The 24,899-nt window shown below is 41.6% G+C and overlaps 1 protein-coding gene across 9 annotated transcripts in view; it reads right to left on the bottom strand.

Moving 5' to 3' along the window:
* Positions 1-4,662: 4,662 nt before the first annotated feature.
* The window catches only part of LOC115366073 (protocadherin alpha-C2-like), a 187,040-nt gene continuing 166,803 nt past the window's right edge, over positions 4,663-24,899 (bottom strand). For all 9 annotated transcript variants that reach the window (XM_030061304.1, XM_030061299.1, XM_030061298.1 and 6 more), the window contains exons 2-4: positions 22,336-22,400; positions 18,490-18,575; positions 4,663-7,932 (exon numbers count right to left, since the gene is read on the bottom strand). In XM_030061304.1, coding sequence (XP_029917164.1) covers positions 7,625-7,932; positions 18,490-18,575; positions 22,336-22,400 — 459 coding nt within the window. In that variant the 3' untranslated portion in view covers positions 4,663-7,624. The remainder of the gene's footprint in view (positions 7,933-18,489; positions 18,576-22,335; positions 22,401-24,899) is intronic.

The raw sequence follows: 24,899 nt of genomic DNA, 5'->3' as shown, positions 1-24,899 counted from the left end.
AGTCAAAGAGAGAGAGAGAGAGAGAGAGTACCAGTTCCTGCTGTAATAACGTTACACGTAAGTAAAGATGATATAATATTATAAATGGTAAAATAACCAAAATTATTGTTCAGTCTTACTTCTGAAAGGTAATCCCACGCGATCTGGTTTAAATCATGTGACGGTTATTGCAATCATAAGTTGCACAAAATACCGGCATTTTTGCTAGCTCTCCATTGACTCTGGTTGACTCTGGTGCTAGCCTAGAGTGAAGAGACCCATCCAATATGGCGGCGACACTGCTCACGTTCCAGCACGTCATGAGGCGTCTACGTATATTATGTCTATGGGCGCGACACCGTCGGGATATGGAAATCAAAAAACTGGAGAAGGAAGCAGGCTAAGTAACCTATAAATTTAAACACAACAGAAAGCCATGGTTTGGACTGTATTTAATGCTTTCATTCTTTGTCTTCACAGCTTGAACAAAATGATGATTATTGAGTTTGTTTTGTTTTTTTAATGGTTAATAGGCTAAACGATTTCAAAACTTAGGAATTTATATTAGCCTATATATGAAATTATAGTTAGGCTACATGTAAAAATCCAAATATAAAGGGATCATTCAAAAGGTGGGATGACCATGAATCCAATTGGGATTAACTGAAATATGTGTTCTTACGTCCCTCACCTATGTCAACTAATCTATTGGCTTCGGGCAGAATAGAGGCGGGTCATCGCAAATTGCGGGTGGGAAATAAAATAAGACGTCTTTTTTTATTTAACCTCATGTTCTTTTCAACCTTTTTATGTTCAACGCATGTTGTTGCATTTGATGTATGACTTGTGCTATATGAATACAATTTGACTGAGTAATTGATTGTTTATTCGGTTGATTTCGGTGACTGACAGTGATAACACATGATTTTCATTACGTTTATTTTTATTAAGTAAACACGTACATTCATGCTTGGTCACATTGTGGGAAATAGGCTAAGTCTGAATTTATATTTCCGAACACGGACATGGTGCTACATAATTAAATTTGAATTTAATTAAATTGAATATGTGTTGCCGGGGCAACAATACAGACGTGACGGAGCCGTCATTTGGGGGTCTGTTTGCGTCCGTCGGACATTCTCTGACACGCAGCTGAGCTAAGCTTGCATAATTCAGCCTTTAAGGCTGAAGAGCGTACGGGGATTGTGCGAAGCACGCATTTCCTACGCAGTGCGTATGTGTCCAACATACCTCTGCGAGACACACTGAGCAATTCTCCTCCCACCAACGTATGGTCGCTGCTCTTCTCGTCAGGACGATATAGGTGCGGGTACTTGCGCACCTCCTCGGCCAGGGGTTCTTCCGCGAGATCCAGCACTCTCCAAAGTTTTCAAACACAACCGACGAGTCGAGACACAACAGTTGTTTTAAAAACGGCGCTGCCAGCCGGCACAACAACAGGATGTGATGCTGGTTGCAACGAAATGCCGGAAATGATGTACTTCGGCGGACCAATCACAGCTCTTGTGGGGCTGCGTAGGGTCCGCGTAGTTACAATTTTTGGGAGGTGCGAGGCAAGGCTCTGCGGCGGTCGCACAACCCCCGTAAACTCCGCACAACCTCCGTACGCTCTTCCTACGCGGAAGCATAATTCAGCCTTAAGCTTCGCACAACCTCCGTACGCTCTTCCTACGCGGAAGCATAATTCAGCCTTAAGCCTGCCACGGAGCAGGCTATTTCTGCTGACTAAGTTACCATGGTTACTGAGCTGCAACTTATATAAGCCACTTTGATGGAACGGAACTCTCACTTAAATTAGCGAGGCTCATCGAAATAAGCCAGGCTATCCCGTTAGCCAGCTTAATGGAATAGGCCCCTGTTTCATTAGCTCCCTTGCACTTTCTCATGGTGAACCCTGTTGCTCTTGTTGCTGCAGGTCGGATTTATTGAGTGCGGTAATCTCTCCATCTTCATCCTCCCTGTTTCTGATGCACATTGCTTGCCTTCTTCAGTAGGATGGTGGTTTTGCTGAGTCACTGCAGCTGGCAACATCAACACCCCTCCCCCACCCACCACACACACACACACACACACACACACGGAAACACGCACACACATGCACTATGGACATATGCACCCTGATCTTGATTCTGCATGCATATGTTTGCCCATTGCTTTATGGATGCTTGTTAAATTATTATGCAGCTACAGTATGTTGCTTCTTTGATGTTTCTCTTGATTCTTCTTGATCCTGTTTGAAGTTTTTTTTTTTTTTTTTTTGCCACCCATCACACATCTTCCAATTAGAAGATGTGTCTCTTGCTTTTGATTGCACTGGATGACCTTTGTCACTTGCCTCTTTATATCCATTGTATCAATGTAGGTGAGCCCATGTAGAGCACACTATAGTGTAGTGAGTGGTTGTGTATAAATTGGTTTGCATTTATCTCTGTGAGCCAGACTCCAGCTTATGGAGAGAGTGAGAGCAGTGGCACACACTTTGCTTGTAGTTCTCTTGGTCTGTTAGCTCTGCCATAATATATATCCATATTCATTAGCTTGAAATTCACTGCTGCAGAGACCAGAGACCACTGCAGGCTATTTTTTCTGCTCTCTGAGCTGGTTTGCATATTTGTGTATTTGTTTGTATTACTGAGGGGGTTGAAATGAGACAAAATGCAAAAGGCCAGAACACATTTTGATAATGCTCTTGGGAATATGGAGCTGTTCCTAGGTAAATTAATGTTTTAAATGTGTGGGTGTTAGTGGTTTATGTTAAACACTCAGAGTGTTGTTCTTCTGTGGTGCTGCTGTTCCTAAGGATAGTGAAATGTCAATGAGGTGTCAGCAGAGGAAGTGTTTACGTGTGTGTATGTTGCTGTCTATGAGATATGACACACACCCCACCCTGTGCCAGTGCACCCCACTGTTTCTACCTTCCACCTACGTTAGCTGAGTGTTCTGTATATGGCTGTTACCATAGAGACCTGTCCCCCACTAGTTGTAACCATAGAAACCTCTTGTCAGAGAGAATTTCTGCGGCAGAATTACATATGAACCCTTGAACTTTCCTTACTGCTGCCTGTTCTCTTCAGGATGGAAGAGAGACCTAAATGATCTTTTTCTGAGCTGAGTAATATGTATCAGGAAAAAGACACAAGAAGACAATAAATGCAATTGTTAGAGATCCGCTGACTATAAAATCTAAACATGAGAGGACATGTCCATCTACACAATGGAAGTAAACAATCTCCCCCGTGAAGCTGATTGGAAAACTGAACATTCTGGGCATCAGTAACACTCTCTGCAACTGGATACTGGACTTCCTCACAAACAGACCCCAGTCAGTTCGGATTGGCAGTCTCTCCTCCTCCACTCTAGTGCTCAACACTAACTCAACACACAAATTCCCACGCCAAGTTCTTGTCAACTTCTACAAAGGAGCGATTGAAAGCATCCTGACTGGAAACATCACAAACTGGCATGGGATGTGTACGGCCCAGGACAGGAAGACTCTGCAACGAGTGATTAAAACTGCCCAAAACATCATTGGTACCCATCTACCAAGCACCAGTGATATCGGGGAGGTGAGGTGCCTGCGCAGAGCCAAAAGGATACAAAAAGACAACACCCACCCCAGCCACAGACTGTTCACCCTGCTGCCGTCAGGCAAAAGATACAGAAGTATTCTCTGCCATACCACCAGACTACAGAGCAGCTTCTTCCCTCAGGCTGTGAGACTACTAAATGCACCATCTGCACTCCTCCATGTTTAATAATTTTATTTTTTATACAATCAATTAATCAATCAAGAGGGAACCACATTTTAATTTCATTTTACAACCTGTTGTATAATAACCAATAAACTTCCTTGTATCCTTGTAAACTGTTTTATTGAAGTAGGATTGCATTATGTTATCAGTGACATATACTTTGCTTCTGTGTAACACCGGGGGTTACAGCCAAGTCTATGTACAGACTAAATAAGCGTGACAATGTTGGATTATAGCTAGGCTAACCTGATTGATGTTCCTTCTTTGTGACATTTATTTATTTATTTATTCTGCAAAACAGCTTGCCCACTGAGACAGAATCAATCTACTTTGCCACTCTATTAAATTAACTTGTGTTTGGTCTAAAAGCTTCCTTTCATTAGGGACTGTTTGAACCATCTGTGACCATGACTATCACACAAAGAGAGTAGTGAGAGATTAATGCGAGGTAGGTCACTCAGCCTGTTTCTCTCATCTCCGGAGGGACTGAACATTTCTGACCACTTGTCAGTGCAGGGAGGTGAAGTGACATGTGAGCATGTGTGATAGAGGAGAACCTAAAGCCTGTAGATCGTCTGTCCATCTTCCTCTAACTAATGTGAAGAGATGTGCTTTCTTTCCCTCTAACCTAACAGATCAATACTGTTTCTCACTCTTGTTGTGTAGAAAGCCTCTTTTGTGAGTACAGAAAATCCTGAATACTGATGAAGGTTTTGATTAGAACAATTTTTTAAAAATCAGTCATTGCAAAGTACTCCAATAATACAGATAAACCACATGATCATAAAAATTACCATTTTGTTAATGAATGCAAAGAGGAATAATACAAAGTAAGGGGGTATTCATGTAAAGTGATGGTATAATTTTTTTAAAACATCCCTTAAACTTTCCCAAGACAACAAACTCAATCTCATTTTTAAGAAAGAAAACTTTATTAGTGATTTATAAACAAAACACATTACCACTGTATCCATTTAGGTAAATAAAAAAAGCAAGAAAATAAATGAAATTCACTACTTCACTGTCACAGTTGATGAGCGGGTGTACAAAAAGGGGTTTTACAACAGATCTGTGCTAATCCGATGAGGACAGCACATTGCCACCATAGTTCACCACCATACATTGGGAAAGAATGACAGCATGAACGCTCACTAAACACAAGCATACACTACATATACTTTTTTTTTTACACTGGAGTTTTTTTTTTTCAGTTGTTTTTCATTTTTTTGTTTAAAGTAAAGTGAAAGGGAAGAGATAGCTCATCATAGGATCATACATATTTCAGTTACAATATTACAGTGTTAGTTAGATCGTCAAAGCCGGACACAAAGAGTGATCCTTTTTTTTTTTTTTTTTTTCTTTGCTTGTTTTCAAAAACATAAATCATATTTGGGAAAAGAAAAAAAAGTTGCGTTGGAGAGTATCACACTATAGCATTTACAAATATCTAAAGAGGTTTAGTTGATGCCATACAACACCATCATCTGTAGATTGTGAAGGGTGTAGTATGTAGATGATGCTTGGCAGAGACACTACATACAAATGTCTCCTGTGAATCATGAAGTAAAATGATAATACAAAAGAATAAAATCATAGCCATCTATCTATTTATATATATATTTCTCTATATAGTATGTGTTTCCTTTGAGCAGTACATGCAGCAGCCACTTAGTGGAGTGACGTCATATTGAGCCGCAAAACTTTGGGGATGTGGCAACAAGTTACAGGCAGGGAGGGGAACCAATAGAAGCAGGTCTGAGGCATGTCACCGCCCCTTTTCAATTCCTCCTGAGAGAGGATGAGTGGGATAGAGCTGCGGGATGGGAATCCATAGATGCCCATATTTTAGCAGGTTTCATTTACTAATGTAGAGACAGTCTACAAAAAGCCAACGCTACATTTACAGCGTACATAAAAGCCAATATGTGACTCAACAGTCCTAAACAATCAGTTTGGAGAATAACTTTATTCTCTGGTACATGGAAGGGGAGGGCCAGCCCACGGCACCTGTCTCCTCACTTTGTCCCAGACCTCCACCCCTGTCTTCAGCCCCATCCCACCTGGTCCCCTCTCATCAGTGACTACAAACAGGAAATGAATAGTGTACTGTAGTATACACAAGTTAAAAGCACTGAACCGTTTTGCACTTAGAGAGACATCTGACAAGTTTATGGCGCATACCCCCGACCAGACTTCCCCAGGCCTTGTCCACATTACTCCATGCTGTTTCCAGCACACCACAATGTTCAGAGAAGGCCATTCCCAGGATATTTCCTGAGCAGGGGATCAGCGCTGGGGGTTGGGGGTAGTCTAAGCCAACGGCCAGAGAAGGATAGTGACTGAGAACAAAGGCGGGTGGGCATGACAAACAAAAGCACTGCTGTTAAAGCTAAAAGGAAAAAAAAAGGAAGAAAACATGAAAATAGTTAATTGTGGATCTCCTAAGAGAACACATGAAAGGAGATCACGTTCACAGATTTTATCACATGAACAGGCAGTCAGTGGGCTGGGTGAAAGTGGGGAAAAGGCAGTTGGGTCTCCAGGTGAAGAGGGTGGCTTGTGGTAGCTTGGGACGAGCATGGGAAGGTGAGCAATGGTAAAATCAGGGTATGAGGAAAGGACTGGTTGCTACCAAACATTCAGAGCAGAAAGCATTAGGCTTTTGCTGTGTGGCAGGGGAGAGGAGAAGGTACTACCAAAAGACTGAGACCTTCCTGGTGTTCTACAAGGTGTCGTCAGAGTCCAGCAACTAAAAACTGAATCACATGCCAGCTCCGCTGGACTCTCATTTCTGTGGTCCACAGGAAAATTTCAGGTATCTTCTCATCTCTCCATCTCTCTGTTGCTCTCTGCATTAAGTAGCTGGGGTTATAGCTAGAGATGATGCTCTCTGTGTCTTTTACAAATGCAGTGAGCAGACAAAGAGTGACTGCTGAGGATGCTGTTTCCATCCTGAGAGAGTTGATATTCACATGTGCGCCGTACAGGAGACTGTGCAGCAAAAAAGCTTGCAGTGTCTATTTTTAAGCACATATCTGACATTGGCTAATTTTGTCTCCTTTTTATCTCTCTCTCTCAATAGCAAGTGTTTTCAGTGTCCACTTTATCATAATAACTGTGTATTTGTGTTTGCATATTTGAGTGTGTGTGTATTTGAGTGCATGTATGTGTACATGTGTATGCATGTTTTTTCTTCGCAATCTCAGGGAACACCGTTGGTAAATACCAGAGGAATCTGCAGCAGCGTCATATTAGCCTTAGTTGCAGTGACCCTCTCCTGAGCTATTTACAAGTAGTGTGTGTCCAGCTCCAGATCACATACATATTTCACTCAAACTTCTTTGTGATTCTTCTGGTGACTTTCTTTTGTCTTGCCGTTTCCTTTTTTCTTTCTCTTTTTCCTTGGCTGGCACAAAGCTTTTTCTTGTTGGAGTATAAAGTATTTGTCTTCTCTCAGAGAGAACAGTTTACACATCACGGTTGGGGAGGGGGTAAGACAGAGGTGCCAACGTGCCCAGTGGGTGAAAGGGTGAAAAACAGAGGATGAGAGCAAAGAGTGGTCCTTAAGAGACATGATTCGGCTCAGGGTGTATAGGCACAAGGGAGCATGGAGGAAAATCAATCATTTTATTGTCATCAAGGCAAGATTAATAATTTACCTCAGCAAGGGATTAGAGGTATAAAAAATCTTGATAAGGCCAACTTCACAACAGAGAGACCTTTAAAATATTAAGAGAGTGATAAAATATGTGATAAAGTGGAACTGGAAAATCTATGATACTTTTCTTATTTTCTTTTTCCCAGTGGACTTTGGTTGGTACCTCTGTTTTAGCAACGCCCTTTCCTTCTTTACTTTTTTCCCTCCAACTTCTCTACTCATCCCCATCATCCTTGCCCTTATCCTTCTTGTCCTTCTTCTCCTTCTTCTTCTTTTTCTTCTTCTTCGCCTCCTCCTTTTTTCCAAAGGTGATGAAATCACTCTTGTCGTCCTCTCCTCCTTGGTTCTGTCTAATCGATATGATGGCAGGAGAGCCGGGTATGATGAAGGCTTCTGGGGGGACCTCCCCAGGTTTCAGATGTTGTGGGGGAGCACCTGGCCCACCAGGGCCATAACGGAAGTGCCAGCTGTTGCTGTCCACACCTGCTCCCATTGGAGGGGACACTTCTCCACCTTCACCATCTGAAAAGAACACAGCAAGACAGAGGATAGTAGTTCATTAATATATACCACTAACTGTTCTGTTAGTTTTGATGATGATGATAGTTTATTCCGGTCTCAGTTACAATCAACTGGCATTTTCAAAGATTAATAAATAATTTTTACAGAGTCCGAAAAGGTGTAGGCTGAAGCCAAGGCTTATAGTGCCTACCCTTTTTACATATGTGTTAAGTTACAAACAAAACAATTGCAATAACAAACAAAACAATTGCAACCAATAATTTGCATTTATTGTTTATTTGCCTTGAGTTACAGTATGTTTTTGGTCTGCCTATAAAACTGTTACTATTCAACAGACATAGTTATTACATAATGATCAAATTACATATCACAATTTGTACAATAATACAGTAAGAAAATTGGTATGTCTCTGCTGGTTAATTGGCAGTCTCATAAGAAAGAATACAATGGGCTTCAGATACAGTCTTGGATAAGTGGAGATTGGTTGTGCTTGAACAGCAGAATCGCTCCTGTAGAGACGGTGATTGTGCTAACATAGTCACAAAGAACATGAAGATAAAATTAATCCTTTTGAGACAGATTACATTAAAACGCATAATCCAGGAGTTGATGGCAAACCATTAATCCCTAGAAATAGTTTAAAAGTGACTTTCATAATATGTGAATGATGATGTGACTGGGGACCTTCTCTTTTGAAAATAGCGTGATGTACAAGCTTATGTACTACTGTATTGTCTTGCTCAGAGCCACAGTAACAATTGCTAGTATTATCTTACACACACTCTAAATGGTGGAAGTTTAAAAAGCTGGAGGTATCAGGCTGTACCCACATATCATTCAGTGGCAACACACTTCAGACACACAGCGTGAAAACTCCGACTGCAGTGAGAGTTCATTGATCTCCTCAGTGGCCAAAGTAATATCCTTAATCGGTCACTAATCGCAGGCATTCCATGTAGAACAGCCATGACATTGTACAAAGGGGTGGAGGTGGTGGGACTTAATGGGAGGTTTCAAAGACGAGGCTGTTAAGCAGCAACAAATCAAAGGCTCCCTCCTGGCTGCAGCTAACATCCCCTTGCGCTGGTGGATAAGACATCAAACCGTCCATCATCATGCTAGAGACTGGGAAAGGTCAGAGAGTAAAGCTGTGGTATTTTAATGGAATTTAAAGGGACTCTTTACACCCTACACGCATGTTTGGGAAGAAAACCAAAAGGTAACTTCCATTGCAGATATGTGGCAGAGCAATAAATGCAGATTACATAAGCACAATTATGGTGCACTGGGTATGCTGTGGGTTTGCTCGAGTGTGTGGCTGTGTATGTGTTTGCCTTAAGCCAGTGAACTGTCTCACGAGGTGACTGGGTGTCCCATCCTCTAGCTGTGCAGGTGGATAGCCTCCAGTCGGTTAACAGACAGGTGAGAAACTGCCTTTCCTCGTTGCCACCAGTCACTCTCGTCCTCTCTAGAGCCATGAGTCACTGCAGCAGAATGACATTTGGCACAGCCCCCACCAACCCATCAATCTGCTGAAGGAGAGAGACCTCACCTCCACTCAAGTAAATAGCACTACTAAAATGGTGGGATCACGTATATAAATAACTGTTAATTTAAAAAAGACACTGGAAATCAGAACAACCATAAAGCCAAAACATTATTATTCTGTCTTATTAAATCCATGGCAGACGTGACTGCCTTTAGGACAGCATGGACATCCTTGCTGACCAGGGGTGCTTCAAACTTAACTCACTTGTGTGTAAGTGTGTGTGTGCATAACTGTCCACGCTTGTGTGGTTGTGTAATATATAACAAAATTCAACACACTTCACCTACCAGCAAAACATACCCCATCACTTTGCCTCCTTCCTCACAGCAATAACCTACTTGCAACACTTTTCCTCATATATTCCATTTATTCTGCTGACTCTTTTCTGAGTTCTTTCCAAAGGCGAGATTAACTGAGTAGGGCTCATCCAACCAGAAGGAACAGTGTCTGGAAGAACTAGCCTGACCTCAAATGATACCCAGGGCAAAGAAGACCATCTTCCCATCCTCTGTCACCCCTCTTTTACCCAACCTGCTCTGAAGGGTTTTTTTTTGTTTGTTTTTTTGGTTTCAGTTTTCTTCACGCTGCAGCTCTTACTCAACATAGGCTGTTGGCCCAAATATAGCTGTCTAAATTCTGTGGAGAAAGTCGGAGCCAGAAGCTGTAATTCTTATTGTAAAATATGAACGTATTGTAGGGTGTAAGGCAAAGACTGTGTGTTTTCACAGAGGAGGGACTTCAGTCAGTGAGCTGAAATTGATCAAATCATGATTTTGGTAGTGCTGCAGATAGTGATGAAATAGCCATTGGGCAACATTTGTATGTATTCTGTGTGAGCATGTGCGTGCATGTTAGGGCTTTTTCACGCATGTAACCTGCTTGCTGTGGTTTGAATGGAGTAGCTGATGCTTAGTTGCACTCCCAGATAGCAAAATGTGATTGAAACAATGTTGAAATTTAGTCAGGCAGAAATATTGAATTCATGTTGAAACCCAACATTGAAATTACACAGAACGTCCCCTAGGTTTGACGTTGAATAAATGTTGTATTTTCAACCACAACTGACACTGAATCAGTGTTGCTTCAACCATCATCTAAATGGGAAATTTTAGTCGATTATACATTGAAACAATGTTACTGAATCAATTGAACCATCATGTGATAGGTAATCTACATGTACATTTTAGCTAATCAAAATGTAAATGGACTGCATTTCTATAGCACTTTTCTAGTCTACTGACCACTCAAAGCGCTTTGTGATGTTTGCCTCACATTCACCCATTCACACACTGATGGCAGAGGCTGCCATGCAAGGTGCCTAGTTGTCCATGAGGAGCGGTGAGGGGTTCAGTATCTTGCTCAAGGACACTTTGACACACTCTGGAGGAGCCGGGTATCGAACCGGGAACCCTCCCTTTACCATATGACCACTCTACCTCCTGAGCCACGCCTCACCCAGAGCCTTCCATATCACCCAGAGCCAGCTCGCTTGCCAGTGCCCCCCCCAAGACTATTTACAATATAGACTCAACATTGATTCAGTGTTGCCCATTCAGTCACTGAATTCAACCATAATACAATGTTGATTCAACAATATCTTTTCAACCTTTCATCTTTTCAGTGGTTGATCCACCATTGATCTTTAACCCTAACCAAATGTCAACCAAAAAGTCAACATTTTTGACCATAAATCAATGTTGATTGAACAACTTTCGCTATCTGGGCTGTTAATGTGGTTCAGTTTGGTTTCACATGGCAAATAATTCATATGAACCAAAATATATCGACACTACGTGGGCGAGCTATCACTAGGTTCAAAAAGCAGATAAAGGCTATATTTACTTCTGGGATGTTGTTTTCTCACTTTATTGTACAAACACATTTGGCCAATACAATACCCATGGCCATGGAGCACCATCAGCAACTCTGGCATTTCTTCATTAATTGCAGTGCTCATTTTGACTAAATATGAACAGGGTAAATATCAATTCATTTTGTTCCTATACTGCTAACTGATAAATGCTTCCTGTAGCTAGGATGAACGTTCACATTGCAAACAAACTGCTCCAGAGTTCGTTTGTAACTGCCAAGACAACTTCCTCAGCAGGATCTCGATCAAGTTGTTTTGGTCCATACCGTGTACAATTGCTGGTTTTACACGTGCCCAAACAAACCGCATGAAGAGGGTAAATTCATCAGTTTGATTCATTCGGACAAAACAAGGCAGGTGTGAAAGTGGCCTTAGTATGTTGTAATGCTGCATTATGTTTCTGTTTCTGTTTGACTTCTGAGTGAAGACTTAAAAGTATTGCTCAAAACTAAAATTATTTAGTCCTAAATACAGGAAGATAAATAATGTGAGACATAACTTATAACTTGACTTTTATCACATTTAATCCACATTTTTTCATCCTTCTTTTCTCTCCTACTTATTTCTCCTCCACACCCCGCTATTCCCAATCCCCTACACTAAATGAGATGTGCTCACAGTCAAGGTTTCGGAGAGTAAATCTGTGGTGACCATGATGTCTTTTACGTGGCATACAATCCTGATCAGACTTAAGGAGTCAAACATGCTGTGGCAAAACTCTTCTGTCTACAGGGAAGCTGCTCAGGCCAAGTAGACACACTGGCACTTTATGAGACATAGCATCATCACCACTAGCAGCAATGTCACAGTGTGTGAATGGCAACACATACTGACTGTAGTAAGGATGTTCATCATAGTTCATGTGAATTCTTCTAGTCCCTCAGATGCATTTGAAAATGAGACACTGGGGGCACTGTACTAGACTTAAATGGGTCAAGCATTTGAATTCTTCCACATCACTGTTGCCATAACTGCTCTCTGATTATGATATCTCAGCTGCAAGAGTTGCTGAGTAGAAAAACTTTGACACAGAGACAGAATATTAGGACACGGTTAGATCTAGTTAATGCTTCCTCCACATCTAGACACATAGACAGTGGAATCAGACTCATTTACAGCGGCATAGTTGTCTTCCACTTAATAAGTCCTTGTATGACTCCAACAGCAGTAGCATGACCTTGATTCTATTCTCTTAAAAGAAAGGCAAGAGGAGAGGAGGAGGAGGAAAAACAAGTAGGAAAATATAAGTAAAAAATTAGGGAACAATCGTGGAATACTGGCAGTTCAGTTCGCTAAAAAGTGTCTGCTCTCCCGCCTCTGGGAAATTGCCTGTCTAAATCAATACAGAAAGCTGATGAGACACCAGTGCCCTCAATGCAAACTTAGAATCGTAAACAAAACACGGCCCCAGAGAGTGATGAGTCATGTTGAGAGCAGATGAAAAAGGGTAGGGCAAGGCAGGGTAGCTCTCTTACACAGGGGCAAAGACATTACTGCATTAATGCTTATATATTAATGCTTGTATACACACACACACACACACACACACACACATATATATATATATATATATATATATATATATATGGACTTGACTATATATATATATAGTCAAGTCCAGTCTTGTCAGCTTGGCTGTGTAAAAATCTGGTGCAACTGAAAAGGTCACATATTTACACCCCTTCCTGCACTGGGATATTCCATTGGTACTCTTTTTACACATTTCTAGCAAGATATATCACTTTGACCTTATCTCCCAATGTTCAAGCTGGGGGATTTCAGAGACTGTCACCACCTCTCTATGTTTTATCCCTCCTGTGTATCTCCTTGAATGTCTTATTTGTCTTTTTTCATTTTCTTTCATGTCTTCATCCGCCCCGTAATCTTTGACTGTTCTCTGACTCTCTTCTCCTTTAGGATGGTAACAGAGGCACACGCCTCACCCAACACACATCCCTACACAGTCATTGCTTCTATCTGATTTGTCAATTGCTGTTGCAGAGCAAAATCTCTCTCTCTCTCTCTCTCTCTCTCTCTCTCTCTCACACACACACACACACACACACACCCTGACCTTTCATCTAATCTAGCATGAAAACTCAGCCAGCCAACACCAGTCCCTCCCAGTTATTGACAAAGCCTTAATCATGCCTATCAATGTTTATGGTAACATTAATGTGCCTGGGAGTTAAACAGATTGTACATCAATGATCACTACCAGGTACATTAGACACATCAGTGATTTGTTTGTCTTTTTTTTAAGTGATGACTCGCCCTAATTCTCTCCATTGCTCTCACTTGCTCTGTCTGTGACTTGCACTGTCCACATTCAGCCCAATCCTCTGCCTTCATATTTGTTACAATATAGTGACAGAAGCCACTGCACTCTGTAATTCGCAGTCTGCGATTATCTCTGCATCTGTCCCTAAGTTTCATCTTCCAAGTCCTCAGTCTATCTTGTTTGCTGCCTGAAAATCATGTCTATCTATGTGTCTCCTTGCTCCTCTGTGCTGCCCAAGGTTTTCACAGCAACTTAAATCATCTGAGCTCCATTTTGCCACGTCTACTTTATTCATCTCCTTGTCTTGCCCTACCATCGGCTGGTTTGGCAGAGTGCAGTGGAGCGCAGTGCAGCGTTACATAACTGGCTGAAGAGGAAGAGGAGGAGGAGGAAGACGAGGTGGAAGGAAGTGCAAGGATGCAGATATGAAACACGATCCTCACCACAAAAAGGGAGGTGTGTAAAAAACGGCCAAAGAGATTCTCAAGGCACTGTTTCTAAAGGGGGTACTGCAGTGGTGGAGAAATCTGGGATTGTTATGATAGCCATCTCTCAGCTTCGACCACACCTTTTTCTGGGAAAAAAAACAAACAAACACCAGTGCACAAACACCTGTGCTCTGCTTGTGTTCTTTGCAGTGTGTATGTGTGTGTGTTTGTGTGTCCATTTTGATAAAAACACAATGTGATTTTGTTGGCTATTCAAAACCTAATTCTTACTCATGCATCTGTGCTGTGCGTGAGTGGTGACTGAAGAATGTATGTATGTATGTGTCTGAATAAATTACCATGTATTTCCTGAACAGACTATGCCTTTGTACATGTTTGAATGTACACTTTATACATACATGTTTGAATGTACACACACACACACACACTGTGTGTGTGTGTGTGTGTGTGTGTGTGTATGTGTATGCGTATGTGTATGCGTATGTGTAATCAGGCCAGGTTGCACACCTTGCTGTCTGGATCATGTGACAGATGGTGGAGGCAAGCTGTCCCAAGAGACAGTGCTTAGTCTTGCAATAAAAAAAGCTACTAAGTAAACCTGTATGTGTGGTTGTGTGTATGTGCATGTGTGTAAGTAGTGGTTTTTAACAAGGATGTAAATGTCATTAATTGTGCAACGACAAAACAGAAAAGACTTAGAAATGAATTTATTTGAGTGAGTGAGTGAGTGAGAGAGAGAGAGAGAGAGAGAGAGAGAGAGAGTGTCATCCCACCAAATAATATTTTCAGATCACACACTCTTTAACAGGAAAAGTATAGTTGCAAAGTATGACATCCAACCTTGCATTTAGTTGACTGGCTTTCTCTCTGTCTTATTTATCTGTCCATCATAACCTGATCATGTGCTTCTGGTCAAAAGACATTTCAGTAGCCAGCACCATCATAATTCCTTTTCTAGACCCCTATATCTACTCTTGCAGATGAGTCTGGAAAGGTAAAGAAATCTACAAGGTAATGTAATTGGATGAGGACATTGGCCCCAGCTGCTAAGTAATAGCTCATAAGGTCAGTCCCTGACACCTCAAAGGATTGAAACAGGACTAAATCACCCTAATCATCAATAGTCTGGTCCTCTCATTTATTTTTTACCCCCCCCCCCCCACCCATTTTGGCTTTTTGCATCCCAAATCCCTGTGCTCACAGGTGCTGGCAGCAGTTGATTCAGTTAATGTTAATCAGATCACGTTTTCCCTAGTCCTCTGTGTATATATTTGTGTGTGTTTGTGTGTGATCAGTGGCGATGCAGAAAACATTAAACCTGCCTCCACCTCTGCAGTATACCACAGCCCCAGTGTATGTAGGTCACTCGCCTTCCCATACTCACTCCTTTGCTCTCTCCCTTTCACCACCTTCCTTTTACACCTCTTACCAACAACTCACACTCCAAACACATCCCTCCCTTCTTTAACTCTCCTTTCTTGCTGTTTTTAGCTCTTGCACCTGCATCTTTGCATTTCAGTCACCATTTATCTTTGTTCATCAATCTGCTTTCCCCAATGCCTCCATCTTTCCGTACTTTTTGTCCCACACCATATGCTTGTACTCCCCTCTATATAACACCCCCGCCCACCCTTCTCTTTTTGTCTCTCTCTCTTGCCCATATTTGGGGCCATGAATGGTTGCCGTGGAAACTACATCCTCCAGTGAAGCGGTAGGACATCGGTAGGAGTCATGGTGACAGTGCTTGTGTTGATGGAGAATAATGCTGCAAGCTCTCTCTCTCTCTCTCTCTCTCTCTCTCTCTCTCTCTCTCTCTCTCTCTCTCTCTCTCTCTCCCTCTCTCTCTGTCTGGTCTAGCTGCTCTCCCCTAGCAACAGCAGCCTCATGCAACCTTCTTCCTTTTCCTTGCACTCTCTGCCTTTGTCAATCACTATTCTTTACTCGTTGTCCTTTTCCTCCCCTCCAGCCAGGGTGCATCTCCTCCCATCCATGTTATCCTTCATTGCATCTATTCTGTTTTTCTTCAACCTATTTCTCTGCAACCATCCCTCTCTTCTTGTGCCATCTCCACTTTCCCTTCTATCTATCTATCTATCTATCTATCTATCTATCTATCTATCTATCTATCTAACTTTTTAAGGGGTTGGTTTAAATTCTGCCCAGTTCTTTTTGAATCCCTGTGTACCCTTGGTTTAGAGACAGAACCATAAAATGGAGGGAGAAATAAAGACGGAACAGAGGAGAGAGAGAGAGAGGAGAGAGAGGAGAGAGAGAGAGGAGAGAGAGAGAGAGAGAGAGAGAGAGAGAGAGAGAGAGAGTTAGACAGCATGCAGAACCCTGATTTCATTAATGTGAGTCTGTTAATCTGGGCGTGGGCTGTACTCCATCTGTCACAGCAGGCGTAGCACACAAAGCAGGCAGCCAAAACACACACACACACGCACACAATGACACAAAACAACATCCGTGCACACACACAGATCTACACAAGCATATACACACACACCAACCTACATTCTATGAACCAGAGGGGAAGAAACAGGGGCGTTGCCGGCTGTGGCTCCTTGTCTCACATTGAGGCAAAAAATAGACTGTGAGGCAAAACAGCACCCTGTAGGTATAACACCCGAGCTGAAACAATCCTGCGACAAACCAAAACCATCCACACACCCATATATTCCCGTTCCTCACCTAAGGACAACAGTCTGCCTGACTAACATGAAGATTTAGTTATAAATAGCCCTGCCTATGACTATCAATATCTCAATTTCTCTCATTTCTGGGGCTCAACAAAGGCCTTCGCACAGTAAATAGAATTAACCTGAAAATCCAAGTCCAAGAAATCTTCAATGAGGCAGCTCCAGAAGTAACAGCTTTTCACATTCTTTGACATTTTTAACTCAGAATGGTCCTTAGTCCTACGCTAAAACTTGACCTTAGGCTAATTTTTCCTTTGGAAGAGTCAGCCTTAAGGTAATATTTTTATTCTTAATCCTGCCAAGATGAGGCAAAAGAAGGAGCAGTGACGCCCCTAGGACAGTCAGGGTTAGTTCTGTAACACAATTTGTTATGTTGAAAATTTTGTTCACTCCTTGGCAATTAATTTTTCAGTTTACCTATAACAGCTATATCAGCCCAATAGAGAAATAAGTAAATAAAAACAAATCAAAACAGAGCATCTTGTTTCAAACCTATCCTTTGATCCTGAGTAGACATCTTCCAGTGATACCAGCTGTCCAAGTTCGTCATAAAGTAATTCTACAGCAACCACTCCTTAATTTGACCAATCAAACTGCCTGTAGATGCCTGTGTGTACATGTGTGATAGTGGATGAAAAGGGACAAGGAGGAAGCTTGGATAGTTTACCAGCCTACCCAGTGCACGGCCTCTGGTCTATAACAGACACAAGGCCAGGCCGTCTCCACATTTTTAATTACAACAAATCACCTCTTTATCTGCACTGTAACTGCACTGTCATCTCCTCCCCAGTCTGCTCTATCTCCTTCAGTATCTCTATGTTGCATTCTGTCAACTCTCGTCTCCTTGATTTTCTCTGCTTGGTTCACTCTTTTCTCTTCATTTCCCTCGTGCTCTTTTTTTCTCCCACTTCCCCTGTCATTTTACAGAAAGTCAGGAGTTTACAGCTGAGTTCCTTTAAACTCACATCTGTTACAGATGACACAGGCATTGGCTATGCAGTGGATTTTTCACCATTATCTGAATGGTGAAAAATCCACTGCAGATGCAATAAAGACAAGTCATTAAGTCAAGGTATGTGTACTCATTATGTATGTGTGTGTGTGTGTGTGTTTATGTGTTTGTGTCTGTGTGTAAATGTTTTTATTAAGTGATTGTGTGAATAAAAGAGCAAGGGAGTTAGGTAGAAATCCACAATAAAGAGAGAGGGAATGTAATTATGTTTTAGTATTCTTCACAAATGTGCTCTCTAATGTTTGTCCTCTGTGGTTCAGTGGTTTATGCCTCTGTAAACATCCTGATGATAATAAAATCAACTATTGATTCTCTCTCTCTCTCTCTCTCTCTCTCTCTCTCTACCTCTCTCTCTCTCTCTGTATTGTCTCCCATCCTGTTACATAGAGCAGAGATATCTATCTACGCCTACATAACACATGTCATTTCCTCTCCTTCTGGTAGCAGGAAGTTAGAGGAGTGGGACAGGGTGATCTCGTAGCTGATATTGCCATGTTTCTCAATTTATTACTCTCCCATGGTTGGGTGTAAGCTTTGTAGGAATGTACTTTTATCGGTAACATTCAAACGGAGTACTTTGTTTCTGTAAAAGTCAACCAGTAGTGATCATTTTAGGTCTAGTTGAGGGTAATATGGGACAGTCTGTTAAGCAGTCTGGGTCAGGGAAGGTTGACTGACTCTGGGTCAGTCCTCTCACCTGCAGCACTGGACACAGTCGGCCAGTTCTGGACCAGAACCCCCTGGGCTCCCTGCATCACCGAGGACTCCTCCATGTGCACTGAGCTGGAACGCAACACACACAGCCATGCAGATGTTACACACAGGAAATTTATTCTAATTCACACAGACAGATTCATGCTGTGTTGAAATAAAATGCACAGAAAAACAACCACATATTTTAGTGTATTGGAAGCCTGTATTATAACTGTCCCATTTAAGCTTCCAATGGACCCAATCTTCTCTCATCCACGTGATTGCTATAACACACATAATCAAAAAAATTAAACCCTAGAAGCGTGTGTGTGTGTGTGTGTGTGTGTGTGTGTGTGTGTGTGTGTCAAGGAGGGCTGATGACCATCCTGGGAATACAACTTTGAGATTAGGATTAAAATATTCATCCCTCATATTCCTACCATTCTCTGGATTAGGGATTACAGATGGACGTTCAAACGTTTTCACACCCGCCCTGTTGGATTTCCACACCCTCTCCTCTGCTGAAAAACGCCATGCTCTCTGCTGTGCTAAATAGTAGCCACACAGATGCTGCAAGCACAGACAGTCTCTCTTTCTCTTTCTACAGTTGTCTCTCTCTCTCATCCATGAAAGACAAGGATTTTATCTGTCATTCATGCTCTGTGAAGCTTTAATATTGTGAAAGTCCAGGTGACATTTGTGCCACTTTTCAAAGGCTCCCTACATTTTAATATGATCAACCTATGGAGGGATCTGTGAATAGTAACATTCAGATTGGTGGGTGTTTGAAGCAGATTAAGGAAGGAAAATCTTCATCCTTTTATTTTAGCAGAAAGACAAGTGAACAGCATCTATGTGTGTGTGTGTGTGTGTGTGTGTGTGTGTGTGTATGTGCATATGTGTGTTTGTGTGTGCGAGGTACAGTACCATATGCGCCTAAAATCCCCAGATAAAGATAAGTCTGCCCATACAATTTTTTAAAACACTAAATCCCTATTTGCTACTGTTAAGTGTAAAACTGCATGTCTTGAAGGTTAAAAGTTCATGCAGGTCATCTGAGCTCTGTAGAGTTGAGTTCATCCATATTACTGTTCCTCTGTCTCTTTGTCTTTATAGCTGTGTTCCATTATATTTTTTCTTGTCTTTATTCACATGCTAGAAAGTTGTGTCTAATTCACTTTTGACTTGATGAACTTCATACATATATTCCATATTAGTATTTTTCCTGTACCTATAACATCCTGATTGCAGCTGTAGAAACACAATTTAGAGGAGGAGTGCAATCTCAGAGCAAGAATATTGACTTTGGAATAAAAACAAATTAAAAAGGAGAAACGGAGAAAAAATAGTCACAGGGAGAGAAAGGGAAATGGGAGTAAATTAATCATTGTGTTACATATTATGGCACTTGTGAGCACATTTTGTTTGTGTAAGTGTGCTGTGTGTGCATTTGTGGGATCAAGGTTAGACAATTACAGGCTTGTCTTCATCCTCTCTTGGCTCCTCTTTTATCTGATTTCTCTTCCACCCCCTCCATCTCCCTTCTCCATTCCCTCATTCCCCTCCACACTCTGTCCACTATATCAATTTTTCATTCTTCACTTGATTCTAGTCCACCACTATCTGGCTACAGTATTATTTCTGTGTGTCTGTAACAGAGTCTGTAAGACGTGCCGATGTTTATGTGTAGTGTTTGTGTGGAGAGGTGAGTAGTGATTTAGAGAGGGAGGCCATTTTAAGTGCTGCTGAGGACTGCAGTCATCAAGATGCAGTGATCAATTATTAATAGTGAACACTGAAGTGATAATACGTTTTTCAGCTAATGCAAGTCTTGATTTATTTTCCTCATCATCTCACTCTCTCCAACTGTCTCTCACACATGCCTCTTCCTTTTCTGCCAACATTAACACATTCCCATCTGGCTTGCTTTCTTTTTCCACATCATAGTTACAGCGAGCACAAAAAGAATCCATAAACTAGCTTCTAACACAGTGCAATTAGGTGCGAATGCTGTACACCTCATGAAAAGCTTAGATTAAATTAGTCAGAGCCATAACATCGTGTTTGGGTGTGGTTGCTAAGAGCTCCTATAAATGTTTCAAACAAACTCTGATCGTGTCAGAGTACAAGTACTGGGAACAGACAGTGGAGCTTGGTGACAGGGAATTGGATATCAGTGACGAGTGATGAGAAAGATTTAATACATTAGACTGGTTTGATAAAGCACATTAACTCTCATTACGCCCTGCTGTAATTATGAGGGAACATTATTGACACTCAGATGGTACACTTATTAATCTGACATACATGCACACATGATTGCATACACATGTGCATGCATACAGACATGCACAATGCAAGTACACATGCTGGGTAAATCACATTATGTAACAGCAGTTGGATATCAGTTGGGCATTGCGTTGTGTATACAGACTTGACAGTCGCAGTACAGCACAAATAAAGATCAGATCAGTGTAAATAATGTAATATACACTATGAAATGGACAACACATAAATATACATACATAAGCCTCTGTAGACCTAAGTCTCTAAGCAGAAACAGACAGATGCGGTTTACTGAGAGCTTTGAAAGTGTTGTCCAGTCTGTCATTTTACATGGCCATCATCTCTGCCATAGTGGCACCATAGCCACAAGGATACACTCCTTTCTATCTGTCTCTGTCTCTCTCTCTGTGTACATATGCGTAGTTTGTGTGTTTGTGTTTTTCAATGTGTCTTGTGTGGTAGAAAGAGAGAGGGGTTATGACAGATGACCTACTTATGTTTTCTGTAATGTTGGGACTGGCTAGCCAGTCACCCTGTGCTTGTGACGCCACTGATCAGTATCTGTCTGTATGTGTGTTTCAGTGTGAGTCTGTGACATTTTTTAAATGTTCTATCTATCTATCTATCTATCTATCTATCTATCTATCTATCTAGCCATATATACACTATACCTATATGCACTGGGTTGATCTGATTGTTTTGTTAGCTTTAACTCTTCAGGCACTTCTTGTTAACTTGCATAGCCCTTAATTGGGTCAGGCCCCACTGATCCCACAGTGGGTAGTATTCTAGTGTCTTGTGGGTAATGTGGTCTTTGTTGTGGCGATGGAGCAGCATTCATGTCACTGATCAGTCACACTTCCACCTGACTACCTTGGCTCCATCCGTCACTGACCCCCTGCTTACCCTCCCTTCCTGACAGCTCTCCATCTGTCCAGTGGCTAAGCTGAAAGAGCCAGTCCCACCACATAGCTCCTTACCATCCATATTGCTAATATCTCTAATATTATTCCGTTGTTGTCAAGGATTTTTAACAGTAATAATTTCTTATGATTAAATTTTGCTAATTCTACAAGGTTTCATTATAATTCAACATACTAATCACTTTACAGACCACTGCACTACAATGCTAATAGTGGTAGATACAGGCATATTTTTTGTATCCTTTACCACTGAATTTTTCCCTGTCCACTTGTTCTACTGCTATATGTGCAGTCCTGCCAATTAATGAAATGAAAATTCTGTTATGTGTAATGTGAAAGACATCAGAGTAAACTATGTACTTTGTAACTCAAGATAATAATGTTTCTGTTTTAATTGCTAATAGGAATATGTACGGGGATATAGCAGGGATGAGCTATCTGCTTAGGTCTTCATAATGTGAGTATCAGGTGGGACTATGGTGTATGTTTTGTGCTCTTACACAAATAAATATGGATGAAAGTGACTGGTGAATGACATATGTTGAATGCAACACATTGCTGTTTTAATAGCTCGTGGATATAATTCATGTGAATGGTAGACTTTTTGCAGTGTGACAGAAGAGGTGTTTTGGGGGGCTTACCTCTGCATTACACCTCCTGCTCTCAGGGAGGCTGAATATCGCCAGTCTGCATTAGGTGCCTTGGGCTGCAAGAGAGAAAGAAAGAGATTGAGTCTTAAGTACAGCTCAAAATCACAGAAGCAAAACCCAATACCATCTCATTAATAAATCATTGCGAGATCTGATAAAGCATGCATGGCATGCATGCGCGTGTACACACACACACACACACACACACACACACACACACACACCATAAAAGTGACAGCTTGCCTCTGCCACTGGAGAGAAGTTAATGATGAGTTTAAGTTGTAGCTCAGCTTGTCTCCTCCTACCCCTCCCACTTTCTCCTCCTCTTACTTTCCTGACTGTCCTTTGAGAAAGTATGACTTTGAGAGATCTTACTCCTGCGGCCCACTGACCCTGGCTCTGTGACACAAAGGCCCTGAGGCTACTAGTGTCAGGTTAGTCCACTTAGACTACAAGTGGCACAGTCCATTACCGTGGAGACCCAGCAAAACTCTCACATCACTGTATGTGTTGATAAACTCCATTAGAGACTGCACTGTCATCTCTTCTGTATTTTGCCTTTCCATGGTACCTCTCCCCTTTCCCTTTCTTTGTTGTATCTTTTTTAGATTCACTTTCCCCTCTTAAGTACCACTGGCATGCAGTCTGCCTGATATATCTCACCATGGCAAATGTAAGAAGCCTGCTCCACATCTTACCCTCCACCCACCACCCTCTGTCATTTGTCTCCTGTGAAGGTCACAGGTGCAGGGAGGAGGAAGGGAGGGGGGAGGGGAAGGGAAGGAGATATCACTTTAACCCCCTTGGCTCTGCATCGAGACACAGATGCATCACAAGAGAGCACAGACACTGCACTGCCACAACCTCGGCCTGTCTGCTGGTAATGCAAATCTGTAGTGACATCACAATATAAGACTGTTATTGTTTGGCCTGTAGGCACATCATGTTACCACGAACACATAAGGATAAACATTATTGCACAAGGACCAAAAACCAGACCAAATGAATGTGGTCAAAAGGCTGACATTCATTGGTGGCTGAGATTCGTCTATAAGATCACGGTCACCTGCAGCAAAATGGGCTACTAACCTCTAACCACAAAACCAAGATGATTTGCTTTACTTTCAACCTGAACTATTGATAGCGCTATGCCAAAGCAACTGCTACCTCATGGAAACACTTCTCCCTGTCCTACAGTTAAAAGGACACCCATTCCCTTTCAAATCTACATGACAGATGTTCATTTGCTGTTGAAATTGCATTGACTTCTCTGGGTCTGCAGTGGATGTTCATCACCCCTGAAATCCAATATAAGGTTTTAATGAGAGGGGCCTGGTATCCGTCCTGGAGTCATTCAAATAAAGGAGAATGTCTACAGGGACACAGAGCACTCCACACTGCAGCATGTAAGACACTCATCAATACATGAACCTGAGAGAATCACTCAATAATTTAAAAATAATCATTCATAAAATTGGTGGCTTACAAATCATATATAGATTACTATTAAGATAAAAGAGATGTTAGTATTGTCTGAAAATACATTTAACAAAGGCCAATAGCCTAACTATACATTTTGTACCATGTACAGAAAGAGAGAGCGAGAGAGGAAAAGAACACATTCAACAAGAGACCAGATAGTCCAGGAATGGGACTAAATGGCTTTGGGAATCATTTTTTCTATTGTGGCATGACAGTGGGCAAATGGGGATCGGTTGGCTTGGCCATATGGTGTGTAGGGTGGGTAAAAGAAAACAGATACATACTAGCACTGCAGGTTAAGTACAAGCATCTGGGACCTAAACACATCTGCAGTCTGATACACACCCAAAAGAAGCCACAGACATTGACATCCTTCAGAATAAATAGACACTCTGAAGAAATTATAGAAATTATTATTATTATCCCACACCCAGTAAATTAACTAAACTCTCATTCACAAGAAAAGAAATAAATAGATCTATTCTCTTATTATTTAACAGGGAGAGACTGAATTTCAGGGAGAAGGAAAGGAAGATAAATTTCTGTGGGTTTCAGCGTGCTCAGTCTCTTGCTTGACTGGATGTGGTAAATCAGGGAATAAACAAAGCCCTTGGTTTGGCCTCTCTCATTTCTCTCTCTCTTCCTCCTTCCTTCTCTCTGCCTCTGAGTGGACACCCCTTGCATAGATACAGAGCTCACACCTCCGCCATCAGCACATTGTCCAATCACCTTGCATCCCCCCGCCTCATCTGTACAGATCCAGCCAATCCAGACACAGCATGGAGAAACACGTCGCTGCCAGTTAATTACATAGCAAGAACAAACATGACTGGCATTTAATGAGGGAAATGCCGGGGGATAAAGGAATAGCTACCTTAAATATTACTCTGTTTCTCCTTTTATCATTTTTTCCCTATAGAGACTCTGGGGCAAACACAATTGTGTTGACAACAAACAGCGTTTGCTTGATCCTAACAGTGTTCCTTTTAATATAACCAAACAAACAACTATGTGCATACTGTCATCATGCTTTTACATGTGAAATAATGACATGATTGAAAGCACTGATCTAA

The sequence above is a fragment of the Myripristis murdjan genome, chromosome 10 (genome assembly GCF_902150065.1).
Source record: "Myripristis murdjan chromosome 10, fMyrMur1.1, whole genome shotgun sequence".
Classification (NCBI taxonomy): Eukaryota; Metazoa; Chordata; class Actinopteri; order Holocentriformes; family Holocentridae; genus Myripristis; species Myripristis murdjan.
The sequence above is the reverse complement of the archived record's forward strand: the minus strand, read 5'-3'. Positions and strand labels throughout refer to the sequence as shown.